This window comes from Stylophora pistillata, chromosome 11 (genome assembly GCF_964205215.1).
Source record: "Stylophora pistillata chromosome 11, jaStyPist1.2, whole genome shotgun sequence".
Taxonomy (NCBI): Eukaryota; Metazoa; Cnidaria; class Anthozoa; order Scleractinia; family Pocilloporidae; genus Stylophora; species Stylophora pistillata.
Window position 1 is genome coordinate 20919163 of NC_142529.1, and position 25560 is coordinate 20944722.

The window sequence follows — 25560 nt, forward strand, 5'->3', positions numbered from 1 at the left end:
GACTTTCTTTTGTCAAATTAAATATGGAATTGGAAAGACCGAAACCGATGCAGTGAAGCTGTCCGTTGTTGGTGAGTACAATGCAAGGAATTTTCCTTATTCTCCGGTTATTTAGACTTACGCGCGCGTAATTTGAATTTTTTTTTGGTCAGCGCACAGGCTTACCATCTTAAATATCTGTGGTTTCGGGTTTCTATGGTAATGGGTTCCTGTGGCATTTACATAGCCGTTATCAATGAAGTTCAAATGTATAGAGTCCTAAAGTGCTTACGTCACGTTTCCATAGCACCGGAATTCTGTGGTCTAAACAAACCAATATGGCGTCCCTAGCGTGACACATTGTCGTTGACCTCGAACACTTCAAGAGCTATAATAGCGCATTTTATCCTCCAATAATAGAAATAAGATAAAGAGAATCAAGATAACCTTTGGCCTTACTATTGAAGAGTATAATAAGCGGACAAAAGCACCTGGTGAGCAATAATTCGAGTCAAAACGCCACGGAGACGAAGTTTGCGATGGGCCAGTGTTTTCATCCAGATTGCAATCACACATCTGAAAGCCACTGCTGCCGATTCTTTTCGTTTCCAGACCAGAAAAAACATAAAACACTCTATGATAAGTGGATATCATTTGTAAGGTGAGTATATTTCGAAAAATATATATTTCGATGCTGTACCATCGATTAGAAATAGCTGTTTCTTTTTTTATCTCAAACTGATTCACGATTAGCTGTTTCTCTTTCTTGTCTTATTTGTTTTCTCGCGGCTTTGCCTTTCCTTGTCTTCAGTCTTGATCTAAGATTATTTAGTTACTAAAAAACTATATGATAGTTGTGAGTATCAAAGCTTTCACACTAACTAGTATTAAGTAACAAGCTCAGAGAAATACTCGCTTCGCATTCACGTCTTAGACTACAAGGTTAAGCATGTGACCAACTAAACTTTGGGTTTTTTAAACGCAAGTATAGTAACTGCTTCTGTCTTTCTCTGTTATAGGAGAGGAGATAGAAAGCCCAGCAAACATTCGCGACTTTGCAGTTGTCACTTTAAAGATGGGCGAAAAGAAAATATGCCAACCATCAGTGACAGAAACAGGCACAAGCTGTTTGATAGTTTGGACTTGCTGCCAGGTACAGGACCAACACCTCCCAGTACACCTACCCCCAAGAAAAAACGGAAAGTGTCTGCCGAGCCCACGAAATTACCAACTGTAGCATCTGTGCTTGAAGAGATTAAAGAGAACTCTGAACCATGTTCCACTGAATGCTCACAAGAGGAAAAGACAAGTTCCAAAGAAGCTCTGCTGTCAATAAAGCTTGATATGACTTCAACAGAACTTGCTAAACACAAGGAAGTGTCAAGTTACTATAGTGCACACTACTCTGCTAAGAGCTTGAGCCCTGAGGTGATACGGATGGAGACAGGTCTACCCACTAAGGATGTTTTTGATATTGTTGTGGGATATGTTTCAAGATTCAAGGGTGAAATAAACTATTATGCTGGATGGAAGGTTGAGGCGATCACACTTGAGGACCAGATATTTATCACTCTGATGAAACTGAAACAAAATTATACCAATCTACATTTAGCCCAGTTGTTTTCATGCAGTGTTGCAACTGTTGCTAACATAGTACTAACTTTTGTCCATGTTCTGCATTCTCTCCTGTTCAAAGACATCATGACAACTGTGCCATCTAGAGAAAAGAACAAGATGTGTTTGCCATCTTCTTTCACTGAGTACAGCAGTTGCCGCATTGTGATTGATTGTACAGACATTGAAATTGCTGCACCTAAGCTCATGTCCCAGCAGAATGCTACATATTCCAGCTACAGGGGAATGAACTCTTTCAAAGTCATTATAGGGGTTGCCCCAAATGGAGTTATAACCTATGTTAGTGATCTTTTTCCTGGCTCAGTCAGTGACAAGGTCATGGTTAAAGAGTCTGGGTTTTGTAAACATTTGAGTGCTGGTGATCTTGTTCTGGCAGACAAAGGTTTTCTCATCAGCGATGTAGTTCCAAGAGGTGTTTCAGTGAACATACCACCATTTCTCAACAATGGAAAGTTTACAGAGAGTGAGGCAAGGGCGACAAAATCAATAGCTCGATGTCGCATCCACGTAGAGCGTGCAAATGCAAGACTTAAGAGTTTTCGCATCCTTGGCTTCATCCCAGCATTTTTGAGGTGCCATGCTGACAAGCTATGCCGACTGTGCTCAGCTCTTGTTAATTTGCAGTATCCATTGATCAAGGATGGCTGCGAAGACTTTGAATTTGACTGAATAGAACTTTTTTTCAACTAAATTATAGTACAATGAGTTTTTAATATTATTTTTGTATTACCAGAAGCCCTACTGTAACAGATCAAATGGTATTGACATAGCTTTGGTCAAAAATATGATGTGGTCAGTTTTACATTTTTCTGATATTCATCTCCTTTATGTTCATTAATACAAACTACTATGTGTTCTGTGAAAATAGATTATAATGAAAACCAGTGACATTCTTAAATTGTCATTTCAACTAAATCCAGGTCAGGGGCATGTGACCAGTATGGAATTCTTTCGTCCAGTAGTTCCAAGTGTGAAAGTCGTGCTGGCTTAAAGGTTTTACTTTTGTGTCTGTGAAGCTGGGAGCCTGAGTCCAGGTGTATAAAACTAAAGCCACACTTCAATTAGCTTAAGGGATGGTGAGAGGTAGTCAGAAAAAATAACCTGTGCTGCATCGATTTTGTTTTGGCTCTCTCCCCTTCCCTTTGCATTGCTATGCAAGCCTACTTAAGTGTGGCATAAGTTTTATGTACCTGGGCCCTGTTGAGTAACCAGGATAAGTGTTACCAGCTACCAGTAGCCATTGGTTGCCAAAAAAAAATTGTTTAAGCTTGCTTTCAGGAAGAATGTAATTTATTATTAAGTTACTATGCTAAATGGAAAAATGTGGGTTCTTTATCTTGTGTCTCTATCTGAGTGTAGAATATGTAATGTTATATTAAGAAATTAATGTATGAAATTTAAAAAAACACCTTTTAACATTAGCTACTGCCTATTTACATTAGCTCCCACTCCCCCCCCCCCCCCCACTCTGATTATGTCCAGCATCTGTGCACCACTTTTCAAAGTTCTCCCTCGGTAATCTTTGGGAATAGTTGATGAAAGTAAAAATCACTCAAGATAGTAATATTGTGCTCCCAAGATTCATCTCGTTCAATCTTGATAACTACACTATCCTTTGTGGTCCATACAACGAAGTAGCAGAATTTGCTCTTTGTCAGGAACATCTGGCCTTGACACTGATGCCAGTAAACATGTGTGGTAGACAGCGTATAATTCCCTTCCTTCTCCTCCAAGTAAAAGTCTTTGTGCCCACAAGCTTCCTTGATTGTCGCATTTCGATGTGTGTAGGGGCACTTACACTCAATCACCGAGTCGTCTCCCACAAGTCCATCAGGGGAAGCACCCAGAACTCCCGACTCGTGTAGCCAAAGGCCGGTCTGTACAGGTGTAAAGTTTGTGATGTTGGTGAAGGATTTCAGGGCCTCAGTCTCATTCTCCTGTCCCCATGCAATTGCTTTAACTCCACTCAAGTTGTATTCCCCAAGTAGTCGCTTGATAAGAGACGGTGTAACTCTTTTTGCCTGGAGGACGGAGCCAAAATTACTGGCAGTCAGGCGGCCTCTACGAGCTTGGTGCCATGCAGGGCTGTTTCGCTGGCCAGCCGTGAGGGTGCTCACAACATTTATGGTTCTCTCCTCTACTTTGGCATTCTCAATCAAGTACTCTAATTGTTTTTCCTTCGTAGATGCCATAAGGAAACCTTCTGAGTAAATGATATCCTCAATCGTCTTGATCGGGAGAGGGGTAGCAGGTTGTGGTTCGGGACTCAAGATCCAGCAGGTCCCTGTAAATTTGCCATAGCGCTTTAGTTCGCTGTACAGCCACATCCGATCTTCTCGGCTAGGATCGCGCGCCAAAGGGCTGTAATCCTTCTTCTTCGGTGGCGCTGGAAACATCTGGCTTGCAGACTGTACGCTTTCTGCCTTTCGCTTTCGTTTCCATTGGCATTCCAGGTCCGTCCTGCTAAGGTTATGGATGCCATAAATAAATATGGCTGCCGCGTGACTGCACTTGAACTCGCCGCAAGGACACTCGCATTCTGTGTTTTTTATTCAAGGTTTTCATCGAGATAAATCTGATAAAAAGATAATTCGAAACAGACACGTAAGTTGCAATATATATTCCGCAATATAAACATTAAATTGGAGGTGAAATCGGGGTTGGGAGTTCTTCGAATTGAACATACGTGTTGTGATCCCAAATTGGCAACTTACTGTGACTTTGTAGTCCTTATTTTTCATGCTTGCTTGGACTTCACCTTTGATGACTCCCCTGGAATAAATAAAGCTTTGGACATGGTCGGATTTGAAGTGGTTTTCTCCGCGATCAAGCGACTTTCCGCTCTCCAGAAAAGAAAGAAACGAGTGAGCATATCGATAAAGACGCCATGTTTGAAGTATGAGTTTAAACTGTTTAGACCAGAAACCGGTCCCTAATCTAAATAAACCGGAATAATGACCATTTGTTTTATAATCAGAGATATCCTAGCTAATAAACACTACACCCGATTACTTGTGAGGGGAATGCCACGAATTTCTTACAATCGAATAGAGTTCCTTTAATTTTTTCCCACGATGTGATGTTGAATTTTTTGACTGCATACACGTTTCCCAAATTTCGCCCATCTTTTGTTTGAATTATATATTACTTGTGGAATATGATAAAACGGATAACAGAACGTAAAAATTAATGGATATAGAGACCCTGATCACTTATAGAGCTTACAATAATTGTAAAACGTTTTTAGTGAAAAACGCAGTGCATGCAAACATGTTCCTCGCAGTCCATCTTACAAACATGATCTATTATGAATAAAAGTCAGTTTTTTTCTTGTCAGCTAAAGACTTCTTCTAAAAATAAACTCTATGGTTTCATAAGAAGAAAAACACTGTCATTAGGATATTCATAAAACTTAGTGACTATCCACTAAGTGGGTATTTGCTTGTGTTATGCACAAACTATAACATCATAGACGTTTTTTTTTTGTTATTAAAACAAGAAAGGATATGAATATTAACTCACTAATCCTGTTGCTTGCTGAAAATTAATCCGAAAGCTTCATTTTCTCTCTTAAAAATTCAGCACTTCATAATGTGGTAGACCCTTTTCGCACCTTATATTGAGGTTTAAGACTTAAAGCTTCTTTAATTATGTGACTTTTTCGTTTTTAACTGTAGTCATTTTGTTCCCTCTGTTGATATTGCTTTTAAATGAAGCCTAGCGTTTTCTAGAAATAGAATATCATATTCTTAAATTAATCTTCTTTCTTTGTCAGCAGCCTCAATCGGCATTTTTCAAAAGGCAAACTCACAAGGGCTGTCGTACATTCGGAAAGGAAAATCGAACGTCAGTCTTCTGGTTGTTTCGATTTACTTCTCGTGCCGCAAAAAAAAAAAAAAAAACCCCGTCGCGATTGCGGTTGACAACCACGTGACTCGCGTTGTATAAAGAGCGTGCCACGAGTCATGTGTTTGAAGAAGAAAACCATGAAACCTCTTACGAAGGAAGTGTGATCGATATTATCTGATGACCATGTTTTGGAATAGGCCTTTTGGTGCATCTGTCTATAACAAGGTCATCTCTCTGTTTTAAGATTAGCGTGCTCTTTGGTGTTCACTTCGCGAGCCGATAATCAAAGCGAAATTGGCTGGACCGTTGGCCAGTACCGTGTGTTGTTCTTAGCGTGCTGTGCACGGGGAAGTTGTACAATGAATTCCTTTGTCTGTTCTCAAATAAAGACAATTGGGTTGTTCTTTACGTTATTTGGTAAGTCAAACGGTAAATTATCAGTAAGAACTTCGAAGGGATTGTGACTGAATTTATTTTGTTTTATTTTTTCTGATCATCAACTAGCGTATGCTGCGAGTGAAGACACAGTTTACTTTTCTACTAAACCCAAAGATAAGGAGATATTTGTTGGTAAGGATGTGCAGTTTGATTGGGAATATGTTGTGAAAGACGTGCAAGATGTTCGATTCGGGGTTGTTGTCGGAAAAAGATATGTGGCCTTTCTAGTTAAGACTAAGAACGGAACTATACAGAACAACCTCTTGGAAGACGTTGGATGGGTTCGGAACAGAGTCGAGATCGTCCCTGACAAGAAAGCGAGTTTTAAGATTAGGAATGTTGAATTGGAAGACTCCACGACTTTCTTTTGTCAAATTAAATATGGAATTGGAAAGACCGAAACCGATGCAGTGAAGCTGTCCGTTGTTGGTGAGTACAATGCAAGGAATTTTCCTTATTCTCCGGTTATTTAGACTTACGCTCGCGTAATTTGAATTTTTTTTTGGTCAGGGCACAGGCTTACCATCTTAAATATCTGTGGTTTCGGGTTTCTATGGTAATGGGTTCCTGTGGCATTTACATAGCCGTTATCAATGAAGTTCAAATGTATTGCCTCTAGAGTCTGTCCCTAGTAATTAGTCTTCAAAAACAATCAACTCCGAATAAAGATTAATAGTTTATTACCTGTTTGGAAGTGTTTTTTTTCTGCCAGAAAGTCTCAAAATCGCTCGTTTGGGGCTTTCAAACTGAGTTCGGCGGTTAATTCGGCTCGCTCTTCCCAGCGAAGAAATGCGACATTAGGGAGGCAGCTTAGGCCTCCAGATCCCACACCACCCTCGTATTCGAGACAAAAGTGTTTTACCTTGTAGGTCTTTTTTTCTCACCGAAATTCAACAGGCCACAGAAGGATTATCCAGCTGTTACGGTGACTCGGTTTTGAATCATTCCATTCAACGGTTTACGAGAAAATGAAACGCAAAGTCGTAGATTTGGAGCTGGAGCTCTTCTAGGATCCGGACATGAGGGGTCATCAAAGGAATTCCAAACATGAGCTTCGGTTATCGTATCTAACACTCAAAGGGTTTTCCTGGGAATGTGGACAAAAACTTTCTCGATTCTTATTGGTCGATCTTGGCTTACGACATCCGCCAGAAATACAAAGTAGCGCCTTTGGAGTTCCGACAGAGGATACAATTTTTCAGATTTTTCAGATTTTTATACCTCGGGTAAGGTGGCTGGGTCCGAAATTTTGAAGACTGATTACTAGGGACAGATTCTGGAGGCAATATATTTGAACTACATTGATAAGGGCACAGGAATCCATTACCATAGAAACCCGAAACCACAGATATTTAAAATGGTAAGCCTGTGGTCAGCGTTTCAGATCAGAAGTAGTCGCGGAGGATATTCAAAACAGTCTTAAAAATGTGTAAATTAATATTGCCTTAATGACAGAGTGAATTTCTTTTTGAACATAGTAAACGGCCGTTGATTTTCCTAGTTTCCTTTTTCGAAGAAACCGAATATTATACAGGGTGATAAATGGCTGTAATGTAGCGGCGAGTCCCTAGAGATATAAATGAACAGATATAACTTATTATTCAAATGGATCAAGTTTGCATCATAATCGTTTTATTAGTGACTTCTGGAGAAGTCCCAATTCCGGTAAACAGGCCAGACCACATCACCGTAATCTCGTGAGTGGGTTCTTTAACGTTCCCTGCCTAACCAAATTAACTAATTAATAGATGCAGAAGACGGGACCTACGGTTTATTCGTCCTTATCCGAGAAGACTAGAATGTCTATCCGTTTCTTGACATTATAGAAAGGTAGCGCATTCTCCTCAGTTATTTTAAGACCTTGAGTGTTGGTCCGGCCGGGGCTCGAGCCATCGACCTCGACCTCCCGCACAACAGTCCAGCGCTTTAACCAATTGAGCTAACCGGGAGGCGGTTAGGGAACTGGGAAGCGGAATTAGCAAGTTTTTAATTGCATCGAACAAGAAAAAATTTTATTTGTTTGGATTCTAGCACGTAACTGACTATTCTGTTGATATGTGGACAAATCTATTCTAAATGCACCTATTTGGACAGGCTATATTGGTAGTAGAACATTTCATGGATATCGCGTTCGAATTAGCAAGTTGTTAATTGCATGCCGGAAGAAGAAAAATTTTTATTTGTTTGGATTATAGCACGTAAGCGACTATTCTGTTGATATGTGGACAAATCTATTGTAAATGCACCTGTTTGGACAGGCTATATTGGACGTTTGTTCGTCAAGGAATTTTATTTAGGAAACGTTTTTATGTTCGCGTGACTTTCAGTTTGTTCTACCATTCTAGTGCGTTCTAATATAAAATCAACATGAGAATGGCAGCAGCTGTTCGCCGATTTCTAACCTTCGCGAAGCGATTCTAGTTCTGGATTAGCATTTCCACATGCGTCAAAGTTTTTCTTCGAACAATTTTAGACCACGAACTGTCAGCATCGTGTTTTATTTGTGATACATTCAGATAAGGATCAATTTGCTGTAGTTTGCGGTGTCTTCCGTTTTGAGACCCAACCGTGAAAACGTTTTTCCTGAAATGTTGTTTTCTTTGCTTTTAATTTTTTTTTTTGGTAAATCGTTCCATGAAAAGAACTGAAATAGATGTTTTCCTCCGATTTGACAATTAAAAGAAAATTGCCCTCTGGCCAACTTTTCTTGACGATATGGGTTCTGTTTATCATGGCATTTGGCTATCTCATTTTATCTACATTATAATTCTTCGTATATGTAATTTGTTTCTTCCATTTTCTGAAGACAGGGGCTCAAAATCCACAAATTTGACTCAGTCATGAAATTATAATTTTGTAACTTCAATACACATTTTTTTTTTGTAAAATCTGTTCTTATAAACATCCCTTGAAGCTTATCTATGACTTCTGTCGAAGAAAGGAGAAAATTACGACCATTGGGTTCACCAAAAACCCAAAATTGAATATTTAAGTTCGATATGAAAGTTTGTCAGTATAATCATAACTTTTTTGTTCTGATGAATATTTATACAAGTCTTGTGTAATTTTGTTCTCAATTTTGGTCAAAGTGCTGTTCTCTTGCCTGTCTTTCTAAAGCCATCTTAGGGGAAAATATTTAGTGAAGCTAAGGATCATTGTAAAAAAAAAAGTGGTGAATAATGATGTTTGTTTGAGGCAGAAAGGAAGTTGAGTGAGACTGCTTTCGCAATCATGGTCAAAACCAATTAAAATACTATATAATCTATTATGAAAATTATAGCATTTATGGGAAATTTTAATAAATGTAGGTTTTGTTTTTCTTTTTGGCAACTTGCGCAATAAAATTGTGTGGAAGAGAATTGGGACTTTCTATGGAGTAAAATGTTACATGATTGTCTATATGTATCAGATAGAATATTTTCTTGCTTTTAACTACAAAAACCTCAATCTCTTCACCAAGATGAGGTATCATGAAATTTTGATTATCTTCATTGAAAACCTTAAAACCATCCTCATAGAAAAATTTTATTGAGACTACACAGCTGGAAAGAAATATATTTTATACCAGTAGTAATAATTATTTAGTGTATAAAGGAAGTGGTTACTTGAGAATACATGAAGACACTAACTGAAAAACATTTAATAGTGAATTTAACTATTAATATGATCATAGGTTAAAGAAGATAGATTTCTTTATGGTATGCAACTGGTAGAATGAGCGAAGTGAAAGAATTTTTACCCTGTAGAAATTGCGTTTGGTGTGTAAATTGTGAAATGTTGCTTTTAGTCAGCTTTCTAATGTTAATGTCTTCATTAATGATTAAAAACCATTAGCTTGCATTTTGTGGTTGGTGAATATGACTACAGATAAAAGACATTGATTCATACAGACTCTCATCGTGTCTGAAATTAAACACTTTCTTTTTTCACTTTTTTAATAAGCTCTTTACCACAATGGTCACTAATGGGAAGCAAAGGTGCACTAGGGCTTCTTGAGAAGCTATTTGAGATGGCCATTTTACATCAACTCAGTTGATGAAATGACACTTATCTTTGAAAGATTATTTCTCTTTGGAATCTCAAAACAAACTCTCTGTCGTAACTTCAAAACTCTTTCTCAATAGTGGGGGTAAAAAGTGAACAGTTTTTGGAACATAACCGTGTTCTCCTTTACAAACAGTAATTGGTAAAATTTACCCCCTGTGGTACATCTTTTTACAGCCTAAAATTGCTTGTAATTCTTGAAAATTTGACAGGAAAACTGAAGGATTGCTGACCACCAGTTTAAAATTTTTTTTCCTGTCATGTTTAGAATAAGGGAGAATAATGACGTAGTGTACAATCAACAACAGCAACAACAAGAAATTCATTTTTTATTTACTTAACAATTAAAATACATAATAATAATGTAAAAATTTCTACCTGCAAATTGAAATAGCAAAGCTATAATTGTGTACTTGGAAATCATCTCCTTTTAGCTCCTGATTGTTACAATAATTCATGCTTTATTTTTGTCATATTCTAGATCTCTTGATAGATGAGGCTGCCTCTGACACCAGTGAAGAGTCTTGGCTAAACCACAAGATAACAGTAGTTTGTGCAGTAAAGATTCCAGAGGGCCACAAAGCAACGTTCTCATGGATGCACATTCCATCTTACAGGACAGTACCCAAGAGATTGCATGATGACACAGGTAGCAAAAGCTACCTTACAATGATCACCAAACAAGATGTCGAGTTTGAGACGCTGCAGTGCCGAGCTGAAAACCGTGCCACTGTGAAGTACCATAAAATCGATATAAAAAAGCTGAGTATGTATTATGAACTTTGTAATCCCCAACATCATGGGATTAATTCTCCCATCTGTCTGTCTTTCAATTTCTAGAAATTTAGCTCTGAGAATCTGGTATTACCCTTATTTGTACTTAATTTTGCAATTTTGGCATGACAGTTTCATGGGATTCAGTTTAATTTTTGGGATTTCAAAAGGCCAATTTGAGGATAGGTTATTAAATTCATGGTTCAAGGATTCTTAACTTCATTTTGTTTTTCATAACCTCCAGTTGTTGAAATGTTACAAGAAACTTGTGAATGAGAACTACAAGAAACCAGTGAATGGCAATTTTGAGGACTGCACAAAAGATATTCTCTGGAATGTGCACATGAGTCTTGTGATTTAGATGAAGATGATTACCGTATTTACACGTGTATAACGCGCGCCCATGTATAATGCGCACCCTTGTTTTTAACCTAATTTATCAGAAAAAAATGTTTTTCACAGCAGAAAAGACAAGTTAATATATTCGTACAATTATTTATTAAGACAACAAGAATAAGAAATTTACTATATCGTTAACATCAATATCTTTTGCCACCTAGTTGTTTATGACATTATTGATATCAAACTTTAGGACTTCAAGCAAGGCCTAGCTAATTTTACGATTCCATGGCCCGGTATATATTATGAGTGAGCAACAATATGACCGAAAAGTATCGAAGATTTTGTGTCATGTCCACGGCAGGCGGACCAGGCTCTGTCACAGGCGCCTCTGTCACAAGTTCTTTCACAGTAAATTATTATAGAGTTTGTATAGTGGTTTAGTTGGATTTGCTTTCGAGCTCCGTAAATATAAAGTTGTGTGAAATAATAAAAAAAATAAAGTCTTACCTTCATACAGAGTAGTCTGTGCTGTTCTTGTCGCGATTTGAGGCCGTTTTGCTGTGTTAGTGCTAGGACATTGAGCTGAAACACAGCAAAATGGCCTCAAATCGCGACAAGAACAGCATAGACTACTCTGTATGAAGGTAAGATTTTATTTCTTTTATTATTTCACACAACTTTATATTTACGGAGCTCAAAAACAAGTCCAACTAACCACTATACAAACTGTTATAATAATCGCCATATATCCACTGTGAAAGAGCCTGGTCTACGAGTGTCATATCGTCATATTTTTAGAATTTTCAAATTAACGCTATCCAATTTTAAGGCCGTATAGACAAACAACAATATATCCACGATGAATTCCACTGCGTGTGCTTGCTTCACGTAAGAAATTGGCGCGTTTTCGCTTATAACAGCAAATCAAGTACTGCGTTTAAATATATTTCTTGCTCGCTTTCGTGCTTCCCATTGAAAAATTCCATGTAACATAAGATCTCTTCACACGCGGCCAAATTTGCACATTCCCTCTGAAATCTGATCCACGTGCCTGTTTGCACACTTGCGAAAATGTTAAGCGAATTTTATCTTTCCTTTTGATTTTAGAGTAAAAACTTAATGTCCACCTATAATTTTTCGTTGAAAATAGGTTATTTAATCAAAGCTTTAAATGTGTTACTTTTCGGTTGTGTTTTTAACGTATGCAAGTTAGGACGTGCGTGAGAAAAAGTGCGCATTCTACACGGGTAAATACGGTATCACATTACACAGGATACATGTAGAACTTACCTGTAAAACTGGTTAATAATTTTGATGCATAGCCTGTTGTGGTTTTTTATTACATGTTAATAATTTTTTTCTGTGATTTGAATGTTCTTACAATTCCACATGTGAGCATTTTTATTTGTTGGTCTTCACTTAATTTGCAATTCTTTACAATCACATAAAATCACGAAATTAAGTACCAGTAAGGAAGGTTAAACATGATATTTCAGCTTGAAACGGTATATGAGAAGGAGAAATTCCTTTCATACGATAAGTTAAATTATAATAATATATTAATTTGGACTCTGGTACTTGATGTCACCATTAACATCATTTTGTTTTTGTATCATGTAAAAACAAATAGATTCCATTTTGCGGAATTTCAAGCTTTTGGGTTACTTGTAGGTTTCTAATCACAGGTTAACTGAGAGTCTTACATGCAGGTTGTAAGCTATAAATGATATCAGGGAGGAAATCTCTCCAACTATCAACCCAAGTGTACCCATGCTTTTTTGTTGTTATTGTAGGTCCACCTTCATCAACAAGAAACCTTAAAACACAAAGACGATTTGACCAGAAAAGTGCAGAAATCTATATGCAACTTGAATGGGATCGCCCTTCGACAGATGGTGGCACAGAAATCAAACAATACATAGTCCAATACGTGGCTGACGGTCTCCCATGGAAGTCACCAAACACAGCCAAAACCACAAGCACAGAGTATAGTGGCCTGAGGCTTCCAAAGGGAAAATACAATGCAAGAGTGAGGGCACAGAACAAAGCAGGTCTAGGGCCACCTTCAAATGAAGTACTTATAGGTCTTGGTAAGTTTCTATACTTGTGACTCTCTTTATTTAATATTTACCGAAACAGTGCGGTACACTCGTCGCTCACTTTCGCTTCCACTCGAGAAATACACCGTAAATTAGTTTTATCTTTTCTCTTTTAATGTCCTCGACGTTCTTACACTTAACCCTCAGTAAAAACTACGCCCTTCTCCAATTACAGCTGTCAATCATACCGAAAGTTAAGAGTCACACCATTTCCTGTCACGCTCCCCTAAAAATCAACTCTGTAAATTTAAACTCTGTAAATTTTTTCTCTCAGATATGGGTCCAGTTCTCAGAACTCTAAGTTCAATCAAGTGTTAGATTCACGGTTAGCAATGAGCTTGATTTTCGCTCTCACATCATTTGCTGCCCTTCTATTCAGTACCCTTCTGATGGGTTCTTGCGCTTCAACCTCGTTCCCCTCTGCTGGTTCCTTGCAACAACTTCTTAAATCGAGGGGGCATACCAGCTGAAGTGGGCGTCGGATCTTGTTTCCGTTGAGCAGTAGGACAACTCCCCTCACAACTCCATCTCTTCCTTTGACTTGTTGAACCACCTTTCCTTTCTTCCATTCCCCTCGGTTCCTGTTCTCAACTACCACTAAGACTATCTCTCCTATCTCGGGCACTTGTTGCTTGTCCTTCCTGTTAACTCTGTGTGCCCCCATGAAGCTGTAGACATACTCTTTCTGCCAACGATGCCATACGTGTTCTCTGGCGTTCCTTTAGACGTCTGTGCAGCTTGGTAACTTCCTCCTCGTTAATTTCAATATCCGCTAAGCCAGGAGCGTCTTGGCCCCACATGAGTACGTTTGGCGTCAAGGTTTGTCGTTCGCCCTCGTCACTCTCAACCTATGTTAGGGATCGGTTGTTGAGGTGCTTCTCGATGTTCATGACCACCGCTTCAAGTTGTTCAAAGGTGAGATGTGTGTTTCCTAAAGTTTTGTATGCTGTTTTCTTGACTTCCTTAATAAGCCTTTCATACATGCCTCCCCACCAGGGAGATTTAATGGAGAGGTTAAACTGCCATGTAATCTCTTGCTGCGCGAGGAAATCTTGCAACCTCTCACTGTTGCGAATCCTCTTGAGCCATGTTGCCGTTGCCTTAAATGTTGCAGTGTTGTCTGAAACAAATCGCTCAGGTCTCGTTCGTCTTGTTATAAAGGCATTTAGCTTCCTTTGGAATTCCTCGGCAGTTTAGGTTCTGGTCAATTCCAGGTGTACCGCTCTTGGTGTAGCACAAGTGAAAATTAGTATCTATGTTTTTTCCTCCCTTGTCTTATTTCCTTGGTACTTCAGCGGTCCTGCTAAATCCACACCTACCTACTGGACAGGCCGACTGACCTTAGTGCGAGACTCCGGAAGGGTGGAAGTGATTGGCGCTCCATATGGCTTGCAATTGGTAGAGAACACCTTCCATACATTGCAGTTACATATCTCTTTCTTCACCAGAGTGCAGAGTCGAGGTATCCACTATTCTTCTCTCAAGGTTAGTAGTATGGAAAAGGGGGTATCTAGGACAATATATGGAGGTGTGCTGTTTCGGTCTTCGTCACGCGCCTCACGATGCTCCTAGGCACAGTCACACTTTTCAACTGCTTCCTCCACTTGGTCCACTGTTTCCATAAGGGATCTGAAGTTTTTGTATTTCATCCGTTCTTTTCATCACACGCCTCTCTATAGATCCGTTTTTCCTCCACAGTAGTCGGTGACAATATGCCAAGGGGGTCGTAAATGCTGCCTAGGTGGCTGAGAATAGTTTTGTTGGTGACCTGCTCTTCTTCAGCGTGTCGTCGAATAGTTAATTCGAGCGTGTCGTTTTCTTTGTCCCAACCGAGTCCAAGTATCTTGCTTGGATTAGTCATCCCGTCACTCTCTATTTCTAGAGGATTGGACTCCCATTTGTGTACTGGGAAGCTTCACAGCATGAAAAATCAAATCTACGTGAGCGTAATGACAGCGTAAAGTCAGCGTATAGTTTAATTTTACACCTTTACGCGTACATATAAAGTTGGCGTAATGAAACACCAACTTTACCTAACACCTTTTTGTTTTGCGTAAAGCTTGTGTAAACCCTACTTTAAGCTTGTGTAAAGCTAAAATACAAGCTCCTTTACGCCAAATATATATGTACATAAACGCTCTGGAAACGTTAAAAATGCCGGTAAATACAACGGTAATCGGGAAATTTTTCTTCCCAATTTTTTGCACTTAGGATGTGAATTTTTCAGCCGCACCGGCATCATCACTGATGAATACGAACCATCCGCTTTATATGGCTCTTACCAGATGCACGGCCAAGTTACTCGTGTTGTACTAGTCGTGAACGATTATTTCGGCCTTGGTGGGGCACATCAGCACGGCGTAGCCAGCAAGGTCTCGTTTCCGCTCTCAGTTTGAGTTCAACTTTAAAATATAACGAGGTTGATGTAAGCACCCTCTCTAATCGCCAGCTCCACGTTAAAGATGTGGTAGCTGTTGAGAACTGTAAAACAGTTCTCTCATGGCATGCGTATGGCATGCAAAAAATTGTAAAAAACACTAATGACAGTACTAAAGCACACGCACAATCCCCAGGTACGGCTCATATCGTACGTATGCGCACAACCATATCACCCGTAAAGTGGCAGCCATGGACAGCTGTTTCGCCCTTGTTGTGGCTTATTAGCATGGCATAGCCAGCAGGGTCTATATTTGCATACGCATGCTTTTGAACGAATCAATTGCAGAGTCTTCATCAAGTTTTAGTGATGGAATTGAAAGTTATTGACATACAATAAGAATATATTTACATACCGACCTTTAGTATGCCTTTACGTGAGTAGTATAAATTTGATCTTTAAGAGCACTTTAAGCGACGATGTAAACAAACGTAAGGCTGATTCGACACCCTTATGCTAGCTTTAAGTCAACTTTACGTACCGACCGTGTAAATTGATCTTTAATCACCTTTAAACAACTTTAAATGCTAGCGTAAAGTTGGTCATTCAACTTTAAGCAAATTTACGCCATATTTACGTTTTCGTAAAGCTGCATTTTCAAGCCGTGAGCTTGCCTCCTCCAATATCTGGGTGGCTTCTGATTTGAATCTTTCCATTTCTTCTAAACCTTAACCAGTTTTCATTAGGTTATCCACATAGGTGTTCTCCCGCAGCATTTGAACAGTTTCCCAGACCTCTTCTGGTTGTTGGTTGTAGTGATGCTGTAAAGTGGCTCCTAGTATGAATGGGCTTGCCTCTGCTCCGAAAGGTGCTCGCGTGAGTCGGAAGTGTTCTTCTAGTCCATCTTTCTTGAATAGGAGGCGGAATCGGTATCTCGGTCCTCTTCCTTTATTCCAATTTGTAAGAACGCTTTTTCTATGTCACCACGTAAGACATCGGTCGACATTCTCGCCCTGATCAGTATGTCCCACATGAGAGGCTGTAAGGGTGGTCCTCTATACATGCAGTCATTGATACTGTTCTCGAGGTAGTGAGGTTTTTCACTTGCACAGAACACCATCCTGACCTTTGTAGTAGTTGCATCTTCTCGAATCACTGGCTTGTGTGGCATGTAGAACACACGGTCCCCTGTTGGACGATAGGAAACCTTTTCAATGACTCCGCTTTCTTCCTGGATCACTATAATCTTCTCATACTCTTTCTTTAGCCTTATGTTCTGCTCTAACTTCTTGTATGCTCTTTGTAGGCTTTGTCTGCTTTGTGTCTCGTTTTTCTCCGCTAATTTCCGTCCTGGGATCCAGGGAACGTTGACTTCGTATCTCCCATCTGTCTTTCTTGAAATTTTCTCAACGAACTCCGTGTGTACGTCCAGCTGGGAGTTTTATCCCCGATCTTCTACTCCTAACACTTCCAGACTGTACAGCTGCTCGTAATCGCTTGACTCTCTGGTGAATAAGCAGTCACCTGTGCACAATCACCGCCATGAGTGACCCACCCTAAGGTCGTCCCCTCGACTATCGGCTGTCCAGGTTTCCCTTTAAAAACATCTTTCGTTTTAATTCGGCAATAGGTACTGTCTCCCAGGATCACATTGATTGTGTTCTTGTATCTCCCGTGTTCTTATAGAATCTTTTGTCTTTTGTGTGGTCATATTTCCATTTCAAGGTGCATAAGTCTGGTCTTCGAATGGTCGTGAAATCTGCCATTTTTGCTCCCTTGACTTCGATTCTCTCTCTCGCCTTCCCATCCATTGCATCTATGGTTAGGTCGAAAGTAGCCGTGGATTGTCTCTGCGTTCCGCTCAACGTGACGATTTTCCGGGTTTCGTGACGTACCGGGCTCAACTTAAGCCTCTTGATTGCTTCCGCCGAGATGAAATTTCTTCCAGATCCCGTATCTAAATACGCCCATAGTGTTTTTCCGTCGATCTTAACAGGGATGATAGCTGGGAGTGTATCCTCGGTCGACGGCGTGTACACAGTGAGTAGAGGATTCTCGTTTTTGTCACAAATACTTGTGTGGTGTTTCCCTTTGCACTTGAAACAGCCACGGCTTCGACATTGTTGGCTAATGTGTCCCGTTCTTCCACAATTGTAACACAATCGGTTATCCCTTAAAAACTTCCTTCTGCTCTCTAATGTCTCGTACGTTTCGCAACGTTCTCCCCGGTGGCTTTGTTTGCAGTAGAGGCAGGCGGGTGCTATTTTCCTTTGATATGATTGCTGTTTATCCTCTCCTTCTGCAGCATACCGGAGTCTCACTTTCCTTTGGTTTTCTCGAGCGGATCCAGGCTGTTCTTCCACTCTGTTCCTCTTCAGTCCTTTTCACCTGAAACACTATAAAAATATTGCATTGAGATTTAACTGGCCGATGCAGTGCACCCATATAAATCTTGAAGTTTATCTGAGATTTGCATCACTGCAAGTCTTACCCTTTGCTCACAAAACTGAAAGGGAATGCATTGACTAAAGCTTTTTAGTGACTTTTTAGTGACTTTAGCAACTGCTACTTCTCCCTTTGTTTCTCAGTGGAAAGCATGCTAACAACGGAATTCTTCAGAGCACCCCAAGGCGTTTCACTAAAGTTACCATAGGGGGGGGGGATTCTTCATGGCGGCAGCACTGCGGCTTTAGAGCAGTGTTCCTGTAAGCATTAGATCTGCTTGCACCAAAAGTGATTTTAAACGGAAACTTTCGTTTCATCCGGCGCAGGCTAAAAGCCGAAAAAGACAGGTAACATGAGTTTTCTAAAAAATTCACAGACGGGGCAGAAACTGCACCTCCCCCCCCCCCCCCAACTACTTGACCATCATTTTTACCGTCCTGCGGAGCAATGCGTGGATTATCTGACCCACAATCTGCCCAACAGTCAGCTGTATTAATTTCTTCATTGAACTGAGCTAATCCATCTGCTAAGCAAACGTAGTATTCTCTGTCATTTTCTGCAAAATGTCCAAGTATAAAAGTACACAGTGGGTTTGCAAATATCGGCGAAACGGTTGTTGTATTGACCACTTTCATAAATGGCTGCTGGATTAATATTCTTTTGTTTAAATATAAATTAGCCCTACTGGCCTCGCTTGAGATAATGTTTTCTTTTGAATTCTGTACTGGAGAACGAGTCCAGAGGGGCTAATTTAAATTTAAACAAAAGAATATTAATCCGGCAGCCATTTATGAAAGTGAATAAAGGCTGATAGTTTCTAAAGAAACTGTTTGGGGCTGCGTCGGTGGGGGTAACGAAATAATTTGGATATATCAACAAAGTTGAAATGATAAATTGGCCACCGTAACGATCACAAAAGCTGACGTTTCGAGCGTTAGCCCTTCGTCGGAGCGAATAGAGGAATTGTGGGTTGTGCGTGCTTTTAAAGGCTGAAAATGGAGCTACGTTATTGGTGAGAACATGGCAACGAGAAAAACACGAATAAATTAGCGGATTGAAAAGCGTTCGTTGATCCCTGTGGGATTTAGACTGCCGGTTTGAAAGATGAGCTTTTGTTCAAGAGTTTTACGGCTTTCCGTGCTACCTAAGTGTAAGGAAAGACCCCAGATTGCCATATGTTGCTTAGAATGATTAGGTAAATTAAAATGTCTAGCGACTGGTTTCGATGTGTCCTTGTCATTCCTTTCCACGTCGCGAAGGTGTTCTCGGAATCGGTCACCTAGTCTTCTGCCTGTTTCGCCGATGTATATCTTTTTGCAATAAGTGCAAGTTATGCAATAGATTACATTGGCGGAGGTGCACGTGAAGTGATCGGTGATATTAGCGGATCGTTTAGGTCCCGATATTTTATCAGTGTTGTGAATGAAAGGACACGCTTTGCATCGTGCAAGAGCGCATTTAAAAGTGCCTGGTTGGTAATTAGTCTGAAAAGAACTTCTGACCAAAAAATTGCCTATGTTTGTGTCACGTTTGAATGAAATGAGCGGAGGCAAAAGATAGTGCTTGTCTCTGGATCGTTTTGAAGTAATTTAAAGTTTTTAAGAATGATGGATTTAACTGATTGGTTGTGAGGGTGAAACGTGCGAGTGAATGGAATGCGGTCGGAATCTTCCTTATGCGACGTTTGTAGTGCTGAATGTCGATCAATAAGTTGGGCGCGGTGGTAACCCGCTTGAACGACAGAATCAGGGTAACCACGATTATCGAAAAACTGGCACATTGACACTGATTTGTGGTGGAAATCCGAGTCATCACTACATAAACGACGAAATCTTAGAAACTGAGAAAAAGAAATGGAATTCTTAACGTGAGATAGATGCGAAGACGAATATAACAAGTAATTATGCGAGTCTGTAGGTTTGTAATACACACTAGTACATAAACCGTTGCCTTCAATTGAAAGTTTGATGTCTAAAAAGGATAAAGAATTGTCGGAAATTTCCCAGGTATATTTCAGAGCCAAGTGAAAAGAATTGACTGCAGTTATGAATTGAGTGAGCTCCTCTCTGGTAGAGGAGGTAGCGCCAATACAGTCGTCAATGTAGCGACCGTAGAGTTCAGGTTTGGAGCCGTTGTATTGGCTGAAAAATTGATGTTCGACAAAACCTACAAAAAGATTGGCATAGCTAGGTCCCATTTTGGTGCCCATGGCTACACCATTGGTTTGTTTGAAGAAGTTGTTTCCGAATGAAAAACAATTGAGTGTGAGCACTAGTTCGGCTAAACGTAGTAGTGTTTCAGATTTAGGTTCCTTAACAGTACGTTGATTAAAAAAATGTTTAAGGGCCAGAAGGCCTTCGCCATGAGGAATGACAGTGTAAAGAAACGTAATATCCATGGTGAAAATAAGTTTGTTTTGGCCAAGGAAATTAAAGTCTCTAAAAATTTGAAGAGCGTGTTGGCTGTCTTTAATATATGATTGTCAAGTTTTGACGATGGGAGCCATAATTTTGTCTAGATAACTGGAGCTAAGTTCGGTAGGGCAACTGCAAGCCGAGACAATGGGCCGACCCGGGTTGTTAGGTTTGTGAATTTTAGGTAAAAAGTAAATACGAGAAGTTCTAGGAGGGGTTATGATGAGATTTTTTGCTGTGGCCGGAAATTCTTGTTTAGTTATGAGTTGGGTCTATTTATGAAAGTGGTCTATACCCCAGGTCCATTGGAAGAAAGAACTTTGAATTCGGCATTGTGTAGATTGGGTGCAGCCTGAGAGGTGATATGGTCAAAGAAAGTACCATTTTGGGACATTGTAGACAGATAAGCAGGCCATGTCAGAGTTAACCAGAACGCCTGAAAATCATTCAAGAGCTATTAAATTTTGCGTTATTACATAATGCGTTAGGAAAGTTATTACATTTCGCGTTGAAAAGTTATTACATATTACGTTAAGTGATTTATTACATTTTGCGTTGATGTTATTACATTTTGCGGTAATTGTTATAACATTTTTCGTCAGTATTACACTTTGCGGCGATTATTACATTCTGCCGGCGTGACAAACGTGAAAAATCAAAAACAGCTTTTGACAAGGGCAACCTCTATACGTCTAAGCATCCCTTGTTGCCCTATGACTTAGTCATCTAGCGCTAATGTTTGAAACTGCCGCTTCCCTAACATTATTTGTTAGACTTCATCGCTTGGCCGTTTTTATTTAATAAAAGTTTAAAACAAGTGCAAAATTCCCTTGTTCATTTTGAAAGCATAAGTGATTTCATGGAGCGAAAGTTGAAACGTTGTTGCAAAAAAATTAGGGATTTCGATGCTGTAGGACATAAATAAACACGACACTTTACCAAGTTTCAGGTGTATCTATTTTCCAAAGTATTCGTCGACAGTTTTCGCTAAACATTTTTAGAATTCCGTGCCTCCCGGGATTCACTGCTCAACATCGATAAATCCCTTTTGTTATTAAGATGAAGGGAATTGATAGGATTTTGCTTCAAAATTGCACTCAATTTCCGGACCATTTCTTCAACGAACGTCTTCATTTAAGAGGACTTAAGGATTTACAGCTTTTTCATGAATATTTTGAAGGAAAATAACCCCCAAGAATTCTCTTTCATAAACAAGAGGGGAAATTAAGAGATTAGAAGAAAATTATTTATCGCTTTGTTTGCGATCTAGTCGGTAAATTTGAGTGTCGAAGGCGATCAAAAAACGTGATATTTTCCCAAGTTTCAGATCCATGCTTGAAATCTTTAAAGTATTCATCGAAAATTTCCGCCCAGCAGTCGTCGATTTGCAGATCTCTCTGATAACAGTCATGTTTTTTACTGTTATCATTACTACATAATTTTCCCTAAATTATCTGGAAAAGAAAAACAACGAAAAAAGAATAGAATTCGCGAAAAAGCAAACATTACTGGTAACTATATTTTTACTTGACCGCTTAATATGCAAATGTTTGATTTTACTAAACAAAAGATTTTCCACAACTGATAACTTAAGACAACATTATTGTCCAGGTAAGGTTTTGTCGCCAATGCAAATCGGTCATTTGACGAAAGTCTTTTAACACGACGAACACTCCCTCAATCCTCGAAACATACCACTCGTTACAAGTCAAGAGTCTTTTAAATACTCGCTGCACTAAATGACCATGAATGAGAGCATCTCTAACGATTTGCTTGCTAATTCCACCAGGTCAGTCTTCTTTTGTCCAAGTAATCTACTGTTCATCTCGGACTCGCAAGAAAAAGTTTATCACCAGCTTGGAATCGCCATTACAGCCGTCGTGAGTCCAGTGACAATATTGATAAACATCCTAGTGATCTTGGCAATCAATAAGAATAGAGAGTTGCAGACGAACTCTTCCATTTTGATCACCAGTTTGACCGCCTCTGATATCTTAGTGAGTGCAGTTTCTGCCCCGTTGATCATCAGTTTGGATGCGATAATTCTTCGAGGAACTGTATCGAAGGAGATTGTGTGCAATATAAATGACATCAATAGATTCATGTTGAGCACTTTCTATCGTGCCTCATATTATCATCTAATTCTGCTCAGTTGGGAGAGGTATGTTGCGATTGTAAAACCTATCAAGTACAAGGTAATAGTTACAAAGAAACGCTTAACGAGATTTGCGCTAATCGCTTGGATAACAGCCCTCATATCACCGGTCTTATTTTTCGTAGTAGAAGCCCCTGGTGTTGTCGGTTGGATTCTACGTATTATATATGCCATTGTTCAATTAATCGCTTTTACCCTGCTGGTATATTTTTATTGCATGGTTTATATTAAAATACGAAAACGGAACCGAAGCCAAATCAGCCAAGTCAATGCTCTGATTAAAGCAAAGATCGAAAGAAGAATTGCCTTCACGGCGTTTCTGCTGACAGTTGCCACTTTTATTGCTATTGTTCCTATTGGGATTGTATACGTCTTAGCACTACGTTCGCCTTTTTTCCGTAAAATTTCAGTTTTGCGACCGGCGGAAATTTTCCTCCGGCTAAACTCCCTTGTAAATCCTGCGCTGTATTTTTATAGAAACAAAAGATACAGGAAGGCTGCACTTAAACTGTTGAGGTTTGGTACACAAAGGGAAATTCGGCCTACAGCTCACATGGGTCACCTTGAAATACAGCATCAATATTCCTCTCCGTCTGTAAATGTTAAAGAGCTTGTCTCTACAGAAAGACCTCAACACCTCACACGGTCACAGTCCTGGTCAGCGGACACGTGCATCGTCGCCGGAACAGTGACTGAGTCTGAAGAACCAGCGGTCGCGATAAAGGACAGAAGAATGTCATGTCCACCCTTGGTAAGGCATCAAAACCAATCTGAAGTTATCCAACCTTTCATCTGAACCGTCAAGGTGCAGATTGAACTTTCACCCAAAAACAAACAAGCAAATATATAGGAAGACAAAGTCATCGTGTGGTTGTAAAAATGTTCAGAAGTCACTTTGCAAAAGATCAAAGTCCTAGCATGAAAATGCGTCTCTTAAAACAAAGATCTCTCGTCATAAATTAATTGAAGTTAAGTCTCAGCGAAGCAACTCAGCGCCTGAACATGGTTTAGGGATTGATTGTGTAGCCGGAGAGAACCGTTTGACTTGAAGCGCGGGGAAAATGTAGGTGACCAGGTGCCAATTAAACTTAGTTTCATTTCTGATTGGTTGAGAGGGGTCCAATCACAAAGTAAAGGAAAACAGTACAATTCTAGGATCAGTTTCGACTTTTAGTAGCAGGTGAAAATGCCCTTCAAGGAAAGTCAGTATGGAGAAGCAGACTTCATGAACACTGCACGCAAGATGAATTCCCAAGACAATACAATGAAGACAGTTTTGTTTCCTCTAAAACTAAAAACCGTCTGCCTTTTTTAAGGTTTACTTCTTGGTGTATTTTCCCCAAAAGAGCTTAGATTTACAGATAATAGAAGGATGGGATGGGGGGCGCAATTCAACATGCTCCCCTTGGGGCTCATCTAAAGCTTGGCCCCGAGAGACAGGCTTTAATTGGAGATTAGCGATGACTGATAAAATTTTCTTTTCATTCTTTTCGTTCTATTTTACTGACAACAGCAGCATCATGGGCTATATTTTTACAAATTTATCTGGAGCCTATGTCAGTTTACATGTTTTAGAAACATATCTTTTAATCATAAAGAAATCCGATACTTTCAATGCTAATGCGAAACTGTTAGCGTAGTTTTTTTGTTTTTGTTATCTTTTTTTTTAATTAATAAAAGACGTAGACATAAAAGGTTTCATAGTTATTCCATTCAAGTCGTCCGACTGTGACAACTTAACTATCCCTATCAGTCACTATTGAGGATTGGTTGTGGCGTGGCCGAGTGGTTAGGGTGCTGGACTTGTAATCCGGTGTTCTGAGTTCAAGTCCTCTACCCGGCCACTTACTGGATTTTCTCTCGGGTGCGATGTTCCTCGGCTGCGCTCTGTAAACACCCACTGGTCTGCCTTCTGCCAGTGGGGATTTTCGAGTACTTAGTTAGGGAGGGCCATTATAAAAAATAATTACTTATTAAACTACCGGGCTACCGGTAATGTATTTCACCCTCGATCATAAATAAAGGTAATTTCTTTTTATTTTATTTTATTTTGTATTTTTTTTTTATTCTTTTTATTTATTTATTTTTGATATAGGTTGACCGCTTAAAAACGACTAAAAACACCATTTATATCATAATTGACTACTAAATGTATAAAAACTCTCTCCAAAATACTAGTAGCATTGATTTTGGGAGAGAAACACGGATTAAAAATTACTAGAAAGGGCTTCTTCTATTAAGTGAGCGTTTAGTACAGGTCGAAGACAATACAAACAGGCCGTTGGTACTCAGTAAAGGATGACCGCGACCGCTTAATGCAGATGGCCGCTTAATAGAAGGGAAGTGAGAGACAAAGATTTTTGGGATTTGCATAGCTGATGGCTTTGCATTAATACGGTGCCAACCTCCTTCCCACGGCTTTTCCCTCATTTGGGGGAGAGGGAAAAGCCCTGGGAACGAGGTAAATGCAGTGCCGCTTTATGCTGCTTGGTACAGGTTCGGTTGTAAAATGACAGAAGTGCAGATTTTGCCAATATTTACTTTTTCTGGTGCAGTTGATTTCACTGAGTATCTCCACCACTTGCTCTTAATGCAAAAACTGATCTGAGCACTAAATACCATCAGATAGATACATAGGAATTAATGGATGTTGATGGAATTATTTCTATCTAACATAATCAGCCCTAATCACTGCACGGATATCACGGATTTTATATCGACATCTAAGCGGAAGGAAGAGGGGCAGAGGTTAGGGGAAACGTCTTCTTGGAAATGAATAAATATATCCTCCCGAGTTGACGCTTCCAGTAAACCTTCTCCTAGTTTAAGATGAACAGCGAAGCGGCCTGGACAAGAGAAATTTGATGGAGAAAAGTTTACAAGCGTCTTCAGAGATAATCAAATTCATATCGACTAAGATCAGTCAATCGTGATGGCGCAGTTTAGCTTCCAAGTGGAAGGAGACAAAACTTACCAAAGATTTCTTTTCATTTTCCTTTGAAGAGCCTA

The 25560-nt window shown here is 39.6% G+C and overlaps 1 protein-coding gene and 2 pseudogenes across 1 annotated transcript; 1 reads left to right on the forward strand and 2 right to left on the reverse strand.

The window, feature by feature from the left end:
• Positions 1-253: 253 nt before the first annotated feature.
• LOC148720535 (uncharacterized) lies at positions 254-3035 on the forward strand. The gene is made up of 2 exons (XM_088739803.1): positions 254-640; positions 999-3035. Exons 1-2 carry the CDS (start codon positions 519-521, stop codon positions 2281-2283), a joined length of 1407 nt encoding a protein of 468 aa, XP_088595929.1. The 5' UTR covers positions 254-518; the 3' UTR covers positions 2284-3035.
• A 9767-nt stretch (positions 3036-12802) lies between these two features.
• LOC148720536 (uncharacterized) lies at positions 12803-14580 on the reverse strand (annotated as a pseudogene).
• LOC148720537 (uncharacterized) lies at positions 14288-18617 on the reverse strand (annotated as a pseudogene).
• Positions 18618-25560: the final 6943 nt, after the last annotated feature.

Excerpts from the sequence above, each read along its gene's own strand:
- LOC148720535 (XM_088739803.1), top strand. The coding sequence starts at position 519 with ATGGGCCAGTGTTTTCATCCAGATTGCAATCACACATCTGAAAGCCAC. Across the intron at positions 641-998 it reads AAGTGGATATCATTTGTAAG|GAGAGGAGATAGAAAGCCCA; the intron begins GTGAGTATATTT and ends TCTCTGTTATAG.